Raw genomic sequence first — 19146 nt, 5'->3', positions numbered from 1 at the left:
AAGCTGTTTGTTATTTTTACGAGCAGACTGATAACAAAAGGGTGATAGTCTTGTTGGTAAGACTCAGAGTGGTGGGGATAGTGGGCAGTAGTAGCAAGAGACTGAAACCACCCGAGGAAGGTGAAGATTGGTGAGACAAGGATACCAGAACTTTATTGAGAGACTAAAGGGCTGAAGTCTGGGGTGGAGTAAACAAGGAATACAGACTGGAATGAAGACCCGTTGATTAGGACCAGACTTCAAGAAGCTGGAGAAGAAGGGTCAGAAGGGGTTATGGCTGTAAGAAATTAATGTAAGTCTACATCTGATAGCACTGATTTTTATCCAGGACCTGGAATGTAATCCAGCTTTCCCACGTCTCATCTTTCTTCCGACAGCAAGCCCCTGCAAAGTCCTACCAGCAGAGATTTTGTTTTGCTGCCTGTTGTTTCACTGCCCAGCTATGCATCTCGTCTCCACAGATGTTAGCAAACACTTGCTGCTATCACTCTGTTAGATCCAGCAGTAGAGACTTGTGCAGTGAATCTGAAGGCTCCAGGCTTGCTGTAGGATGGAGCCAGAAAGAATTACAGAGAGTCATTTGCTATTAAAATATATATATTAAAAAATATGTAAAAATATATAAAATATAAATAACTTATATACACACACATTCTAGGAAAATATGCATCAAAATACTGTTTAAGAATTCTATTCCATTCTCAAAGCGAAGCAGGAAAGATTTCTTACTCATGCTGGTCCATTGTGTTCAAGATTAGAATAGCCTTTTGTTTGTTTTTTTGGTTTTTTTTTAACACAGTTAAGATGCTGTTCTTTCTGTATGGTCCCTGCTGTTCACTGCACAAAACATACCTACTTTGGGAATGGATCAGGGCTGTGTAGCTAAAAGGGACTGGTGTCTTTGACCCCTTTTGACTCTTGAGTCATGAGAGTCTGTCCCAGTAAGGGAACACGTGCCTAGTTTAGCTACATACCGCACCAGAATGGATGCAGAAACAACTTTTGCTGCAGGGTTAGCTTGCTGCAAGATAGTGCTGTCACTGGGGCACGCTGGACAACAGTGTTCTCAGGAGCTCTGAAATCACGAGTGCCTGCTATGCCCTTCTTAACTTCATGAGAATGTGGATGATCCTTTCTATCCGGACTAGAGGTCAGGGGATCAGTTCTCGAGATGTATGGACAGTCCTCTGCTGGTGGTCAGGGCATACGGGATGCCATCCAAGTCTGAGGCATCCAGTCAGTGGCCACATTGCCAAGGGAAATGACAACTCTGAGCTTCCTGGGGTGGTTAGAGTGAGACTGTGAGAAGTATGATCAACAGGTGGTGTCTTCTGCTGTGTTGCTAATGACATATAAAAAAGCAATGGAGTGCCAGTACTGTCTTTTTTTCTTTCACTTCCTTCCACCCTCAACACTCAACCATCCACGCCTTTTAGGCAAGCACGCTATTTCTCCTTCCCACCATGTCCTCACTTGTGTGTAGCTGTCTGCCTACAAGTCATCTCTTTGCAGACCTCAGAAGACATCACAGGCTTAGGCAGTAGTAGTCTGCTACAGACTAGACAGTGTACACAAGGCAAAAAGCCAAACTTCCAGCGCTTGAGAGGCTTATGCTTGGTGAAGGCAAGGGATTGTCAGAGCTGTGGGTGGGTGGAAGACTGGCTGATGTTACAGCTTGGGGAGGTGTGACATGATAAGAGAAAGTGAGGCTGTGTTACCTACTCAGGCCTTGCAGCATCAGAATCAACTCTCCCACCGTTTCTCCAAGAAAACATTTCCTCACCCTCCCACAAGTGAACCAGGAGATGGTGGTGTTTTTTGCACCTTCTGTTTGTAGTTCTTGTCAGAAATATTCCTGCAGATTTTTGATTAATGTTTTGCTCGAAGCACTCACTGTGGGAATTGTGCCATGATGCTGCTCTTGATGGATCATCTATGCCCTCTTCCCTGGTTGAACGTCAGTGCTGGCACAGGCAGTACTGGATACTGGCTGTGGTGGTGTTCAGATGATGATACAGGTGCCGTCCAGTACAGTGTCCATTGCACCATATCCTGCTCCAGAAAGCCCGGAGTAGTGCTGAAGGCTGTGACCTGGCCTGGACTGTCCCATGTCTCAATGCCCAGTTCCAGGACATGCACATCTAAATCAGGTGGTGGGCTCCACGGTGTGCTTTCATTCACACATCTCTTTCAGTTCCGTGCAGTATGGGGCACATCAGAGTTGCTGCCTCTAGACTCCCATTACATGTTTTTATGAACATGTTCTCATTTTCTTAAATTTTTGCCTGTATGGATCTCCCATCCTTTCATATGTGGCAGTGTTAAGTTTGTAATGTGGCACTGCCACCAGGTGACCCTTGTACTTAGGGTCTTCTTGAACTTTCTATACCCAGATGTAAGTTGGGGTGGTTCTGCAGATTGTACCATGGTGAGTCCTCAGCATTTGAGCAGGGTCTCAACCAGTTGTCATGTCCATTAACCAAATAACAAAGCAAGCAGGAGAGAAGACAAGGGGACCTGAAAAGACAAAAGCAAAATGAAGAATGGAGCAGAAAGCTGAGTATTTAATAAGGAGAGGCAGTAGGATCTCAGAATTTGAGGGTTGGTTATATAGCTTGTAAATCCCTCAGTAGGGCATAATGTTTTGTGGTTCGTGCATGTTCTGTGTATGCTTGGGGGCTTCTGGAACGTGATGCATCTCACTCACCAGTTAAGTACCTTGTGTTGCTGTCTGAATGCAACCCAGTTTGCACATGCTAAAACTGCTCTTTTGTTTGACCCAAATGGCATGTGTAGTATAGTTAATGAGGACACTCACTTTTTCGAGCTGAACTGCTAATGAAGACGTGCCCACCTCTTAGTTTCCTCAGTGCTGGGGCCCGACACAAGTATTGTACTCTGCTTTGCAGAAGCACACAGTGCTCATAGCTGTGACAAAAATCAATTGCAGCTCCTTGAATAAGCATACAAAGTAATAAGTAATGCCAAGTTTTCCGAAAAAGTCACTTCTGAGTGTGTCAGGGCACCTAAGAATAGTGGATTCTTCTGATCTTAATTATTTTTTCTTCAAAAATACTTTTTTCCTCCTTATATCACAGAGAGTTTTTTAATATATGCTAGTGTTCCATGCTTGAGAACTGACATGAATTTCTGAAACTTTAGTAATTCTTTTCCTTAATAGCGCTCTGACTAGTGTTAAAGAAGTCAAGTATTGGGATATTGCTGAACATCAAGGATAAAGGACAATATTGCATAATTGCTTTTTAAGCAATTGGTAATTACTGTCATATGTTTGCATCGTGTGAAGCTGGAATTTCGTTTTAAAATTGTACATGCTGATGTAATCTAAGACTGCTATAGTGTATATATACAATAGAGAAAAGTTTTTTACAGGAAATCTTCATTTTAGCAATTCTTCATCTTTTAATACTTTGCTTTTGTCCCTTATTAATAGTTTTGTAAGGAAGAATATAGCTGGACCTAGACTTGTCTTTAAGAATCATTCTCTTAGCTGGAAGTTGAATCTGAAAAGCAGTACCAAATGTTTTATAAATGAGTTGACAAGGACTTAAATTACATTCTCTGATTCTCTCTTGTCAGTGCTTGCAGCTCTGATTTTTTATTTTTTTTAGCAACTGAGACTAGTTGAAAATACTCATACACCTATATGTGTATTCACCTATAGGTGAATTTACTGAAAAGCTCCAGAACTTACAAAGTATGTAACATAGGTCCAGAAGAAAACCCTTGATGTTACTTAGTTCCGCCCCTACTGCCTCTTCTTTTTGTCTTATTACTGACCCCTCACATACAAGCTGTATTTCTGGGGACCCCACAGTCCCCCACCCCCATTCGCTGGGGTTGCAGAAACAGAGAAGGGAGCAGCTTCGGGGGGATTCAGGTGTATGAGGCACAGGGTTGGACATTATATGGTTTATCACACAGCACTCAGATTCACTGGGCACCATCTGCTGGTCCCAGTAACTTTGGTGTAGGTCGTAAATTTTCTAATCCAGCAACAGGGTTACATAAAATGGATCCGGATTTCTGCCTCACTGGAAATGCAGGATGGAAATAACTGTATATATAACTATATATACCTATATACATATATCACTATATATATAACTCTATATATATGTATGTATCTATCTGTCTGTCTGTCTGTCTGTCTATCTATCTATCTATCTATCTATCTGTCTTTTGTCTTTAATCCTGTTAGCTGCTTTTGTTTCATTGGAACTTTTGACTTGTCTTGTAAATTCTGGTCAATTGTAGGTTATTTGCTTAACATATACCTTTCTTTTCTCCATGTGCATATGCGTGCATGTGTATATGTAGAGAATTCATATAGGTTTTTATACATTACAGCTTTTTATGCACCATAAGTATGTCCTTAACCCCCAGCTTCTGTGAATACCTTTCGCTTTACGTTTCTGGTGTTCAGTTCCATTGACTTGCTTTGGCAAATTGGCCACAGCAAAGCTTCAGCTCTTCATAGTATTCTTTAGTCACATACTCTGTTTACACAAAGTAAAACAACCAGAACAACCTACCTAGCCACTGTTTTTTAGCTTGGTACACAATTCTGCTTCATTGTGTTATGGTTACTGTGTTAGTAGTTGTCATCTATTATTTTAGAAGTGTTATGGTAGGTTTATGAGGTTTATGTGAACTGACCAACAAACATTGTCCTGGGAGAGTAACTCGGGATAACAGTTTTTCATCCAGTCAGTGACTTAAAGAACATTTCATCCTGTTCTCTGTTGACGCTTCTTGGTATGTAATGATTTCCACTAATACTCTGGTTTTAATGTTACTAGTCAAAGTGCTGTTACTCTGTAGTCTGTAACGTTGTCTTTGATCTCCCTCCTACTCTTCCTGCGCTGTCTGTACTGAACAGTTGAAACCTCTAATCTTTTAATGTTCCAGTAAGATGTAATGCCACCTTTCACTCATACCAACCACATTGCTTCTCTGGTGTGAAAGAAGATAGACAAACTAAGGTGTATGAAGAAATGTAATCTGACAAGTGTATAAGGCAGTTTGGCATTAGGAAAGTGTTAGATGGGATGTTATGTTTAGTTCTGGGCAAAGCACTAAGGTAATGAAACAGCAGGAGATAAGGAGAACGGTGAGAATGATCAGAGACTTAGGTAAGTGAGGGGAGGCACGAATGCTAACAGTCTTCAAATATGTAAGAAACAACTGCAGAAAAGAAGGGAAGATATAAAGTTCAACTCCATGGTGCCTAGGACTAGTAGGCTTAGCTGGGTAGCAAGAGAGGTACTGCCTGGGCATTAGGAAAAAAATGTCAACTGTTAAGGTAGCTAAACAAAGGAATAAATCATTTTACAGTAGACCCACTAGTCCTGGAGCACAGTAGATCCTCCAGGAATCTACGCTACTTTCCTTCAGTATCCCCTGCTGCCTTCTGCAACCCAGGAGGGAGGGATTAAGATTGCCTGAGAGGGAGCTTTTACCACCCCAGATGCTTCCCACAACTTCAAAAACTGCTAGAATTGTACTGAGGTGGTTGTAGTTAGCGTAGTTTGTGACTGCATCAAGAGTATAGTGGAATTTCTCTTACCAAACTTTCAGTTGTGTTTCCAAGAACTTCAGTGGGTCGTCTTAGCATTTGATCCCTTTCAGGATGTGATGTATAGCCCTGTTAGCATTTAAGGGCTAAGTGACCTTATTTCCAAGACATAAAAGCTCATCGTGTTTGATTTTTCTTCCTTTCTGTTTCTCTGTTATCAGTAAGTCATCTGCTCTCTGCTTCGGTTCTCAAAGTTGGCCTGTTCTGGTTTTTAGTTCAGCATATTATAGCGATTTAAGAGCACCGGTTGTGAAGATAGCGTTTTGACTCTGATACTCTGGTAATATATTTCCAAAAGTAATTATTCACAAAATAGATATATATTAAAGTCATATTGTAAAACTAGCCATTTCATCTAATGAAATGTGTTTTCAGTTCTCTTATGAAATGATTGGAAATAGCAGACAGGTGGAACATATAAACCACAATAGCAGACATGCAATATTAATAAACACCCACAAATTTCTAGACTTCCTTCTATAACGGATCCTAAAAAGTCATCATTACATGCACACACCCGTGCACTCACCTACAGAAATAGGAGCATCCCCAGCCCCTTGCAGGACGTGTGGGTTTCGAGCAGCACCTACTCTTGTGGGAGTGTGGGTGCCTGTAACCGCACATCTCCTTCGGGAAACGTGGGTGCTTTAGCTTCGCATTTAACTCCGTTATTCCCTAAAATCTGTTGTTCCCTCCAATCTGCTAATCCACAGGCCATTGAGAAAGCTCTCCACCAGGTGACTTGTGCCCACTCGAGCTATGGGTCCCTGCCTGCTGCACCCCAAACTGCTGTCGCACCAGCTGGGGTGCGATAACTCACGGCATCCATCAGGCCTGGATGGAGGCGGAAATGGTGGCAGGGCAATTTCTTGCACTCTCAGGCAAGGTTTTGATCATTGCTCTGTTCCACTCCAGCATCTTTTATCCTTGGTACGGATTTTCATGCTGCTTTTACACTTTTGAAGACAATTCCTTCTCCGTTTCAGTAGTCTCTTTGCGATTCCCCGCTTACCGTGTAATCCACCCGAGGGTCGCCACCTTTGGCAGCATGAGTCTGTTGAGGCAAAAGCTTCTCAGTCAGTTGGAGGTGTTTCTCTTATTTCTGAAACAGCAACTGCTGTTATCCAGGCCTTTTTGCAAATATATACATATATATATATATAGATATATATATGCGCGTGTATATAGGTATATGTACACAGACCTTGTGAGCATGCCTTCGTCGCAAGTGCCTGGGCTCGAAGTAGGTTACGTGTTTGTAATACTCCGTTCGCTAACAGAGTACTAGGTTACATCCTCAGGCAGTTGTATCCCTATTAATTTCCTGATCAAAACCAATTTGTTGGGGTAGTTAACCACATGGGTCCTAATCTAATGCGAGAGTCTACTTGTCACAGTCATAATTAAATGCCCAAAGCAGTTTCTTTATGTACCTGCTACAGTAATGCCAGTCATTTTGGAGAAATTCCTGAGCTTCTATATATTTCATATGAAAAACAAGTCAGCAAGAAAGTATTAAAAAAAAAAATAAATCATAGTACCAGTCACGTAAAAAAAAGTCTGAAACATTGTCATTTAATAAAAGGACTGATTCACAATATGTGCTTGCCATCTCTTGTGCTTCATAAATGTTGCAGTCATTTTTATGTAGCCCACTAGGTGGCATTTGTTACTTAGAAATTTGTTACGTTCAGCCCTAGGCCTTCGCATTGCACTTTTCTCCTGACATTTCTCAGATTTCTAGCTTGATTTCATCTGTAAAAACTGATTAGTAGCTATTAGATCAGTATAAATACTGTGATATGATAATGCTATATGATTTTCTTCTCTTTTATTTGGTTCTACACGGCAAAGCAGAATTTATGTACAAATAACATTTAAATGGCAGAGGTTTCAAAGTTGTGTTTCTACAGGTATCAGACATTCGGGCAAGAACAGCACTGCTTATGTGGTCCCCTCCATCCAGTGATACCAGAGAAGATGCTGACAAGAATGACATACCAGATGTTTATACTTACGAAGTAATGATTTCAAATACCGGAAAAGATGGAAAGTACAAAACTGTATACGTGTAGGTATTCATTATTTTTATTTAATTGCTGCTGCACTGAATTATGTGGCTTAGAATCTCATTAAAAATCTGCCTGTTGTCCAGAGATTAAGTTAATCAGCAGTTTTGTGCAAGTTCTCTTTAGAAACGAACTGCTTTTTCAGTAGAGTTGGTTCTGGTTTATTACTGAAGTCTCTACCATCAATTAGAAATTAAAGACTTTGTTCTTAGATATTGGAACCGCGTTTTAATGTCACTTAGCTGTATTTCAACCAGCCGCACTAGAAACTATGGGTTCTCAATTGGTGAGATATACAAGTAGTGCGAAATACAAATTGTATTTGTAGTTATTTGCTTCAGCACGTGCTTGTGCTCCCGTAAGGTTATCCCTCCCTTCCCTGAAAATGCTCTTGGTAAGAGAGAGTTTTAAGATACGACATAAAGTAAGTAGATTCACACAGAACACAACTCTAGCAGCAGCAAAACAAATAAAACTCCTCAATTGTTTCATTCCTAATACAACGGCTTTCATTCGTTTTTTGGTAACTTGGAAAAATATAACAGAAAATTAACCTTTAAGGGTGTAGAGCTCTAATAATTATAAGTCTTTGTATTTAGCTACTTGATCTTAGTCACCTTCCTTGGATTTCTTAAGAAGCAGTGCATGAATTGCAAGTTGGATATTGCTGTCCTAGAAGCTTAGAGGAAATGAGCTTTGCTAACTTAAGCTCATGTCAGTAAAATCAGACTAATAGATGTCACTGAGGTACCGTTTCTGTTTACTGGGCTCTAATAAGTACGTATATGTAGTCATTTACAGTTTTAGATAATTGTTTTTGCAAGGCTGAACTGAGCTTCTAAAGGTCCCAGTACTTCGATGGTTTTTGTGTAATAAAATACACGCGTACACGTGCAGCTGATCTTACTGAGTAAAGAGGAAAATAATTATTCTTAAAAAACCCCAAACAAACAGAACAAAAAAAAACCCAAATCACCGGGACAAAACAACAGGAATCAAAAGCAAGAACCCCCTAAAATTCAAAGATAAGTGCATTTTCACTTTAGTGTATTTAGCAACAGAAATAAACTGTTGGCAGATATATTTCTTAGAAGGAGTGTTAGGTGGATGAATTAGATGATGTATGTCTTTTTAAATGTATGGGATTCTGAAACAGTCTCTTAAACTAAATCATATCTCTTTCCAGTGGAGAAGAAAATAAAGTTACTGTAAATGATCTCAGGCCAGCAACTGATTACCATGCAAAGTGAGTATCTCCGTCTCTATTCGTTAAATTCAGTGGAAATGTTTTAAAAGTTTTGTTGTATCTGTGTATTTGCATAAGTCGAGATTCTTTACCACATCTGACCCTCCTTTGAGCTACAAATCAACATTTTTGGCTTAGCTGAGCACAGAAAACAGAAAATTTTTGCGCCCCCATCCACCATCCATGCTCTTTACTTCTCATGTCGTGACATGAGACGGTGACATTTTTCCGTCCTTTGAGCGAGGCACAGATGCTGCGTGCTTTCTCTGTTTCCCAGAGGCAGCAGAGGGAGGTAAGTGCATTGCAGAGGAACATGATCACTGCCGGCCACCTGAAGGGCAGGTTATGCTGCTTTCGCTTTGCTCCAGCAGGCTAGTAAATCTCACCTGTATGCATTACTAATTATGCCCCTAGCTCAATGTAATTTCTAGCAGAAATTGCTAATCTAACTTCTACCAGAATTTGAGGCTTCGCTGTGTCCTGCTGAAGAAATAGCTTAAGATTGAAAAGAGGTAGTTAGGTATTCTTCTTCCTTCCTTTTTTATGTATTGGAGGGTTGTTTTATCTCTTGTTTTAAAAAGAACCAGTATGAATACAGCAGTTTATAAATACATAACATTGTGAAGGCAGAAGTGAAGGCCACCTTAAAAGTACCGCCTTTTCAAGAAATAATTCCAAGTGGAGAGTGCACCTTTAGTAGTGACCGAATGTGCAGCATGTGAAGGATTTGCCTTTTGCCTGTGGAGAACCCCAAGTCTGTGTACTGACCAGGGAACCAATTTAGAGGCATCTGGTAGGAGGCACAGGGAACAGAAGTGTGTCTGAGTAAGGATCCAAGTGAGAAATGTTGTGCCTCTTCCCACGTGAGCTTTAGGACATCAGCAGTGGGGAGGAGGAGGATTTCTATTGTGTAAGTCTTTTGATTAGCATTTGCTCAAATGGGAGAGCTGCGTTCCTGGTCTCAGTGTGAGGGGGTCTGTACCTCCTTGTGCTGTTTTCCAGGATATTGTCCCGATTACCAAACTGGAAGCAAAAGAGGGTTAGTCTGTTCTTCATCACACGCCTCATTTAATTTGGGCCACTATATGGCCTGCAGCACAGGTTTGGGAGAAGGATGAATGATAAATTGACTCAAAGTTCTTAATATGCAAGTGTTTTTCCTGTGATTTTGTTCCTATTTTTTAGTAGAGTTTATGCACTTTACCCAAAGATGTTTAAGTTGAAAATGCCTGGAGCATAAGGGTCAGAGCCTAGGAATGCTTTTTTTTCCTGAATAAGTCCTTTTTTAGCAGGCTACATTCAGGTTCTTTCTTGCTTAATTCTGATAGAGGATGCATGGGAATAGATAACTTAGCCATCTAAGCTCTTCCTGAATGAGGAGTTAAAGTGAATTCTGCCAGCGCAAACACTGCCTAAAATCAGTGAAGACCAGAAAAGACTGAACTATGAAGATAACTGACAAATTACGTATTTGCAAGTGTATGCAAGCACAAACAGCTTTGTGTGCAACATTAGTCACTGTTCACATGTGTCTCTCTCCCTGTTCATGAAGTCAACAAAGCCACATTTCTTTTGACTTGCTGTTTATATAACAAGAACATAAAAAGACTTTTACATCTTCATAAGCAGGCAACACAAGTCCTACACCAGTGGTCAGAGGAAAGGGTTTTTTGGGGGTTTTTGATTTTTCTCTCAAAGGAACAGGTGAATCAGAAGAAGGTAATGTGCAGGTTCACCCAAGGAGGAGACAAGGCATAACTACACAGCTGAGGAGCGTGAGCAGGAGAGCAAGGGGGAGGCCAGATAGTAATCTTGTATTTAATTTTGGAGGAAAGCTATTAGAAAAACAAACCATTTCTCTTTGAGACAGAAGCAAGAATTCACTCTTCAGAAGTACACAGGGAGTTAATTCCTAGCCTTCCTTTAAAGGAAAGGGTGAACAGACTCGGCAAGATCCTGAAGGAGTGCAGAAGGTACTCTGAAAAAGTATCAACAGCTTCACTGTGCTCATCTGACGAAAGCACTTGCAGAAGAATAATTGGTCTTAATGTCAATTAATATGTCTACAACAGATAATGAGCCTGCAAGATGTTACCATTATTTTCCAACCAAAGTAAAGCGAATAAGAGAGAGATTTCAAATGTAATTGTGAGACTAAAGCTGACTGGTCGTGATGATGTACATCCGAAGTAAAGGTCTCTTCTTTTGCATTACTTTATTGGCCAAGATGCTTCCACCAGTTATTTATTAATAACAGTGCTATTTTAATAATGAGATGGCAAGGCAGTAACTTACTTCTGAATACTCAGTTTTCTTTGGAAACTGTATATACAGATTTTCAAGCAAAATATTACTGGCTCTTTTCCACTTTAGAGTCCAAGTAGAATGCAACTGTGTAAAGGGGAGCCCTTCAGAAGCAGAGAGTTTTACCACAACGAGTTGTGAACCTGATACTCCAAATTTGCCCAGGATAACTAATCGGACCAAAAATTCTCTTACTTTGCAGTGGAAGGTAAGAATTGTTTTAAAACCTTTTAAATAAGTATTTTAAACTCTTCAGAATTGGTTTGGATTTGTCAGTTAAATGCCACTTAGTTGAAATGGAAAATTTTTGTCAAACATACTAATTTCAGTTACGGTTCCATGACCACAAATACATGTACTGGGTTAAATGTGGACTTCAGTAAAAAGAGAAGGATTCCCAGAAAAGCCTTTGTAGATTAAATTACTGAGTTCAAATGAGAGACGGTGGTTTGAGTTCCAGTCCCCTCTTGTAATGCGGAACCAATTCCTTTCTCTGTTATTGAACACAGGCTTGTTTGTGCAAAGCAAATGAAGTGGTCTGGAAAGACTGAGATTTAAGCAGAGCTGCAGTCTGGCGACTCAGAAAAATATTGTCATTTTACACTGCTGGCCGAATACCTTTTCAAGGTCTAAATTAAAAAACAAAACCATAAACATGATACAAGCATTGACTGAACGGAGACTGAACTAGGACTATCTTGGCAAGCGAAACAATCTTATAAGGGGAGCATCATTTGTTCTCCACTGGCCTTATCATGATTTGACCTACACAAGCATTTTTTTCTTGAGTGGTCTTGTATCCAGTTAGAGCTCAAATTGCCTTCTTTTCCTGTTGCAGGCATCTTGTGATAATGGTTCTAAAATCCACAGTTACCTTTTGGAATGGGATGAAGTAAGCAAGTCGTTCTATTTTATTTTTAATTTTGTAGTGTTTTTAAGAAGTAGTTGTAAGTGACTGTGCACATCAAGCTGTGTGAAAATTAAGACTTGTGTCTAGAGGCATGTCACAAATATGTAATTCCTGAAGCAACTATGAAAGTACGGTTATTGCCCAAATTTTTTCTTCAGGAATATAAAATAATAGGATCTTAATTACATGATTCTGCTACTCTTAATAGTGGCTTTATCACTTGTAGTCCAATACTTCTTTCAAGAGCTGACACTAAAGGATCATTTTCCTGTAATAGTCTTTCTTTTGTACAAAGGGGGTGGGTGGATCTACTATGCCCCCGCAAGCATCTTCCACTCCCTACCTGGACAGCTGTCCTGACATGGCAGAGCTGCAGAAACTTCATGGCTTTTTCCTTCCAACCCCGTGAAGCTGGGAAATGGAAATGAAGGAAAAAAACTTCTATTTCAATATATATACAAAGTTTCATATACTACTACCTCACGATATGGGAGATTCTTGAGTTATGTTTCATTTCAAAAAATGAGCTTACTTCACATTTGTGTGTTGCTTTAATACTTCACATTTGTGTGTTGCTTTAATAGATGGCTGCATGTATAATGGGGTGAAAAATTGTGATTAACGTATTCCTTTTTAGGGGAAAGGAAATGGAGAGTTTTGCCAGTGTTACTATGGCCAACAGAAGCAGTACAGGATTACTAAACTATCACCAGCAATGGGGTACACCTTTAGGCTAGCAGCCAAAAATGACATGGGAATGAGGTAAATATTACTATTTTATACATAAATATGGAAAGCATGTATATGCATGTGTGTGCTTATTTAGGAAAAACACATGATGGCATTTAAAGAAACAAGTCTTTTGTCCAACTGGTATGAAATAGAATATAGAATAGTTCAGTTGGAAGGGACCTACAATTATCATCTAGTCCAACTGCATAGTTAATTCACGGTATGTGATCGGATTATTCAGTTTGCAGATAACCTGTGTACTACAAACCACTTGACCCTGCTTGAGCAGGGGAGGCTGGACAACATCACCTCCAGAGATCCCTTCCGATCTCAGCTGATCTGTGGTTCCCAGCATAATGTGTTCTGTCCAGGCATGGTATGACTACATACTACAACCACTACGTTATGTGCATACTCACCTTATAAATGCTACAAGTCTCGTCCCCTCTTAGAAGCAGATGGTACAGCTACTTCGGCCAGACTTAGCCTTATTTCCTGAACGGGCTGCTTAGACATTTGTGTAAGATCCTTCTAGAATGGGGAGCCCCAGCATGGCACAGACAACCTGGCTGCTCGCACATGAAATCAGCGCAGGCTGTGCTAGTGTTTAGCTTCTGTCTTTGTCGACCTACGCTGACCACTGAAGTTGCTACCTTGAACGTGTCTCCTACTGCACGTACTTGCAGTAGAATTTTTGGCTAAGCACTACGTTGTAGAGATTCACACATTCAGTGCAATTGCGGCTTTTGTGTCTGATATAATAAACACACTAAAATTCTGGGGATCATGCTAAAAGATAAGTGACTCAGCCTAAGGACCAGAAGGTAATAGTTTAAATGCTGCAGTGCTTGTGCTGCTGCAGTGCCAACCAGAGGGTACCTCCTACCATGCTCTCTGCTGCTCTTGGTTCCAGGCAGGTTTGACATGGTGCTAGATCTCAGGTAGCTCCTGAAGGTGGTGTAGCAATTTTCCAGGGCTTATCAGCTGTCCTTAAATGGAGAGTTTTAGTGGTGACAGTATAAAGAGGTGTCAGTAATTCTGCTGGAGCAGGAAGTAAGTCTGGCAGAACGCCCACTGCCACCTGTAGGTGTATCTGTATTGTGCTCTTTGCGGTGTCCCGTTATTCCGCTATGTCCCTTTATCTAAGGCCTCTGTTAGTCTCCTGTTACCCTGGGAAATGGACAGAATATGACATTACCATATCACTGAATTCTTTTGAAGTTCTAGATCTTATAATGAATGCTTAGGATATGTGGCTCTTACTTTTAATGGCTACTTTTCAGAAGTTATAGAGCACCAAACTTTGTTTTGAATTTTTAAACGAATCACATCTGACTTCAGAAGAGACTATAAATAAGAACTTGTTAAAAAAAAAATAAATAAATTACTGTTTTCTCAAGTTATGCTTGCACTACTGGGTGCAGTAGCTCTTGGGGATGTTTCTTGGTCTTCAGGCAAAGCGAATAAACCTGGCTAATAGTCACACTACCAGGGCTCATCATCTCTAGAGCAGACTGCTGTGGTGTCCACACTACGTAGTAGCACTTGGACCTTGAGGTCCTATGTGGCATAAAGACAGGGCTTCTCTAGCCATCAGCCTAAAAATGCTATTTTGCATTTGTATTTTTAATTTGGTGTTTGAAATATTATGAGCATTGTGCTGCCGCTCACCAGAGTGCAGTTTTTATAGCATGAAATAAAGGATGTGTCTTTTGTGTCCTTCAGCGGGTGCAAGGAGGTTGTTGAGGGAGCAATGCCTGCTTGGACAGTGTTGAAGGACAGTGTAGAGAACAGGGAGCCAGACTTGGGGTTGTAATTCATGCTGGGCGGAAGAAACCTTCTGCAGAGTATTAAGTATGCGAAAACTACAGCTGGCTTAGGAGATCTGAGGTGTTTGTTGGGAGTTTTTGGAGAGTACTGAGGGAATGCGTTGCGTATGGTGCCTGTTCCTGTGTCTTTCCTTAGACACCTGCTTTGGGCTATTGTCAGAGGACAGTATAGTGGGCTAGAATGACTTTCAGTGTGCTCTGACACAGTCTTTATTATGTTACTGCCTTCTGGATGGTGTTTCTGGAATTAATTATTCTCTGAGTTGCTCCTGGACTTTGTCTTGATGAGATTTAGTTGGAACTGTTCAAAAAAATAAAAGGCAGGGAGTGAGCTGGCAGTTAAACAGGGTCCAGTGCTCAGGCTCCATTCCTGCTCCCCTTTTACGTCTGAGTGTAAATGTACCCTCTAGGAATACCACACGTATTACAGATTGCTGCAGCGTAAGCTGGTAGAAGACACTGATCAATTAAGTACCCTTCTTAAACTAATCACGCCGAATAGATTTTTAAATCAATATTTCATGGCCTTGTAAAGATGCGCTTTATTGTCTTCATGGTATTATTTAATTAAGAATTCTCTTGAAATAATATTTATTAGGGTAGACTGCCTGATTATTCCTTATGAAGAATGCTGAGAACCTTAGGTATCTGGAGACAGAAATTTGTCTAAATAATTTTACCAACAAGAGCAGGTGTTTTATCTTTGAGTTACTCATATTTTTAAATTTAATTCTAACCACACATGAAAAAGTGTCTAAAGAAAACTAGAAAACTAAAATCTATTTAAAAGATAGACAGCATTATTGTACTTCTAATTTAATTGTTAAGAGTCATTCAAATGTAGAACTCTTCGTTGATTTCAGCGTATTTTGGAGTGGTTCAATCAAGTAAAGAGATTAAATCTGTTTAAGGTGTGGTGTTTTTTACCTTATATCTGCTTGTAAGGTGACTCCTTCAATAGTTCGTTGTGAATAGAGATAGGCTTAGTATTTGAGTTTTTGTCTAGTCTGTCTTCATGTGTTCTTTAGCCTGCCTATACGATGCTGAGATTTTTTTAGTAGATATATTGTATATATCACACCATCTTCATTTCAGAGATTTTCTTTCTTGTGACTTTTTGCAAGAAAAAGACTACTGTTCCCCCCCAAATTTAAGAAGTTTTCTCGTTTTGCACTTTTTCACTTCTTGCTTCACAATCTGTTTCACAGTCTGCATGTCCACACAAAGTGTATGTCTGCTTTGGGTGCTTGTCAACACTCTTGATAATGTGTTGTCTGTAAGATATTATTATTAGTATTGTTATTGTTATTACTATTGACAAAAAGACTTTAGAGCAGACCAAAATTTAAAACTTGTGTGTTATTATAACGTAGGTTGAGTAAGAGAGAAAGGAAAGTTGAGGTATTTATATTGAGATTTTTCAGGAAAGTCAGGTTCCAACACACAAGGTATTTAACTGGTACTGTTGTTTAAGCCATACAGAGAATTTTATTTTCAGGGCTTCCTGATGCTCACTTAGTTAATGCCTTGCTTTTTAGACTAAAATTACATCTTTGACATTGGTCTCATATGGTTGAAAAAATAAGAGTAACTCTTAAGCCTGTAAATGTTTCTTCAGATCTGATGTAGAAGCAGCAAATGCCAGCACAGAACAGGTGGGGTTTTTTTAGTCTAGTTGGATACATGACAGACCATCTGTGCAAACATAGTACCCATTTACTGACTTTTGCATCCCTCTGTTTCACAGTAGGTCTTTTAATGTAATTTATTTGTATTTTCACTTCAAGGCATATCTAAGTGTCATCAGATAAGGTTAACAGTTGTGTTAGGAGATTCACTGGTGTACACTCAACTTAATTTGTTCTGCAATAAGACTTACATATTGGCAACTCTTAAAGTAACTTAACATTGAATGAGGCTATTACTCTATTATTTTCTGAATCACTAGAGAAATTAGTACTTCACAGTCTACTTGAAGCGCATAATTGCTGCCTGGGAAGCAAAATTTCTTCCCATATATGCTTTTATGTCTTCATGTTTTCATTTTGAATAGGAAGGGCACTGTAGTATTAGTACATTATTGCATATAGAGCTCTGCTGTTTTAAAATAATGACTTAATATGAAAAAGCAAAACGTTTCGGTCAGCAAAACGTTGTAATTATATCATACAAAGGAATCTTTCAGTTATGAACATGTTAACCTTGTTCAGATGTTTTGTTACCGACAGATTCATGGGCAAGTGAAGTCGTCTGCATATACCAGCTTGCAATTTCCAGTTGTGCATGTGTCCAAGAAACTGTCATAGCTGTATTTAGTAAGAATAATGTATTTCTAGGTATTCATTATTGTGTCTAGTTAGTTTACATACTGTCTGTTTTAAACAGTGGTTTTAGTGAAGAAGTCCTGTATCATACCTCAGGCACTGCCCCAACCGCACCAGCAAGTCCTTTGCTGATTAATGCTGGAGTTACTTGGTTATCCCTACAGTGGACAAAACCCTCAGGAACACCATCAGATGAAGGAATCTCGTATATATTAGAGATGGAGGATGAGAACTCAGTAAGTTTAGAATACTTATTCTTAATAAGAAAAGAAACTACAATGTGTGTGTGTTACGTTACTGTTTTAAGTGTAACAATGATTACTTTTGCTAGAATATTCTACAAGGAACTGTATTTTCTGAAATTAAGCTAATGACTTGTCATTGCTGTGACCAAGCCACATAGCTGTCTGCTTTTTATTGTGACAGTAATCATTATTAGCATTATTAAGCCCCAATGCTGCAAAGACTTTTAAATTACTTTTAACTTTGTGAATTTGCGTGTGAAAGTTAAACGTTATAACAGCTGGATCAAAGTAATTGCATGATGCAGTGTGGTCCCTCTAGATGTCCTTTTAGCCTAACCACCTTTGTTTTAAAATGAGTCCTGTTCTACCCTTTGAAAGTGTGAGGTATAGTTTCTGTTTACACTGTATATGTTTTTCTTTACTGTTCTTTTTTCCTCTTGCGATTGGAGAATGGTTAATTAATTTCCCCCTCTCTAAATATCTTGTGTTTATCCAGTGAAGGTGCACTTACTGCTTTGTTAGAGGAGCATAACAATTACGGTCTGAAACAGTAATTTATTTGTATGAAGTACGTTACATGGTCTGGGCTGCAAATATAATGTTTCCAGTAATGCTATTTAATTCTACAGGGATATGGTTTCAAGCCAAAATATGATGGTGACGATCTTACCTACACAGTGAAGAATTTGAGGCGTAGTACAAAATACAAGTTTAGGGTAAGATTTTTTTCATATATTTGGGTTGGTTTTTTTTTACCAGAGTAGCTTGAGATTGACTGAGAGGTGGGGAGGGCCTATTTTAAGGAAAACCAAATTTGATGCCAGTTTCTTAGAATGTCAGTCTCTTAAAACTGTCAGCCAAACGCCTGCTTCATTAATTGTCTCTGCAGAAGGAATAAGAACCTCTGCAAGGGCATAACACAGTTGCAGGTATCTTGAATTCCAGGTTATAAGTCAATATTCTTAGCAATTGGGTTTTTTTTATTTGTCGTCTTTGTTGCATATCCACAGGTAATATTAAATAGTGTAGCTACAGGGTTCTCTGATAGATTCTAAACACGTTTGAAAGTGTTGGGGTAAGAAGCAACTTTGATCAAAAAAACATCTGTCAGTGCTAGCATAGCACTGAGCCCAAGTTAGTAAATCATTCATATTACCACTGTGCTGAGCCCATTCTAATAAATCTTGAGGGCTGAACTTGGTAGCTCAGGATGAAGTCTGGCTTAACAATGAGCTTTTGGGTGTGGTTAAAAGCAAAAAAGAAGCATACTGGCTATGGAAAGCTGTCCAAATAGCCATCAAGGACTACAAGAACCTTACTAGGATGTGCAGAGATACAGTCAGGAAGGATGAGGATCAGCTAGAACTGAAATTGGCCGAAGATGTCAAGAACAACAAGAGAAGGTTCTTCAGATATGTGAGCAGTAAGCAGAAGCACAGGGAAGTGCTTCTAACCCTAAACAGTGCGGGGAACCAAGTCACAAATACTGCCAATAAAGCAGAGGTTCTCAGTGCCTTCTTTGCCTCTGTCTTTACTGGCATAACTGGACCCCAGATCACAGCATCAAGTAGCTATGACAAGGCATATGTTGACCCACCGGTGGTGGAGGAAGGGCCGGGCTGTGGCCTCTTGCAAGGGCTCAACCCACATCAATCTATGGGCCAGGTCAGAATCTACTCCAGGATGTTAAGAAAAGTGGCTGGCATTGTTGCAAGGCCACTGTCTATAATATTTGAAAAGTGATGGAAATCAGGGGATATCCCTGATGATTTGAAGAGGGCAGATGTTATACCCATCTACAAGAAGGGCCCAAAAGAGGACCCAGGGAACTACAGGCCCATTAGTCTTACTTCAGTCCCTGGGAAAGTAATGGAAGAGTTCTCCTAGA

The 19146-nt window shown here is 39.8% G+C and overlaps 1 protein-coding gene across 13 annotated transcripts in view; it reads left to right on the top strand.

Moving 5' to 3' along the window:
* The window catches only part of FNDC3A (fibronectin type III domain containing 3A), a 123413-nt gene that overhangs the window by 80337 nt on the left and 23930 nt on the right, over positions 1 to 19146 (top strand). For all 13 annotated transcript variants that reach the window (XM_054211432.1, XM_054211442.1, XM_054211412.1 and 10 more), the window contains 7 exons: positions 7513 to 7670; positions 8855 to 8914; positions 11288 to 11426; positions 12057 to 12110; positions 12766 to 12890; positions 17075 to 17249; positions 17888 to 17974. In XM_054211432.1, the coding sequence (XP_054067407.1) occupies positions 7513 to 7670; positions 8855 to 8914; positions 11288 to 11426; positions 12057 to 12110; positions 12766 to 12890; positions 17075 to 17249; positions 17888 to 17974 (798 nt within the window). The remainder of the gene's footprint in view (positions 1 to 7512; positions 7671 to 8854; positions 8915 to 11287; positions 11427 to 12056; positions 12111 to 12765; positions 12891 to 17074; positions 17250 to 17887; positions 17975 to 19146) is intronic.

Source organism: Rissa tridactyla, chromosome 1 (assembly GCF_028500815.1).
Source record: "Rissa tridactyla isolate bRisTri1 chromosome 1, bRisTri1.patW.cur.20221130, whole genome shotgun sequence".
Classification (NCBI taxonomy): Eukaryota; Metazoa; Chordata; class Aves; order Charadriiformes; family Laridae; genus Rissa; species Rissa tridactyla.
The sequence above is the reverse complement of the archived record's forward strand: the minus strand, read 5'-3'. Positions and strand labels throughout refer to the sequence as shown.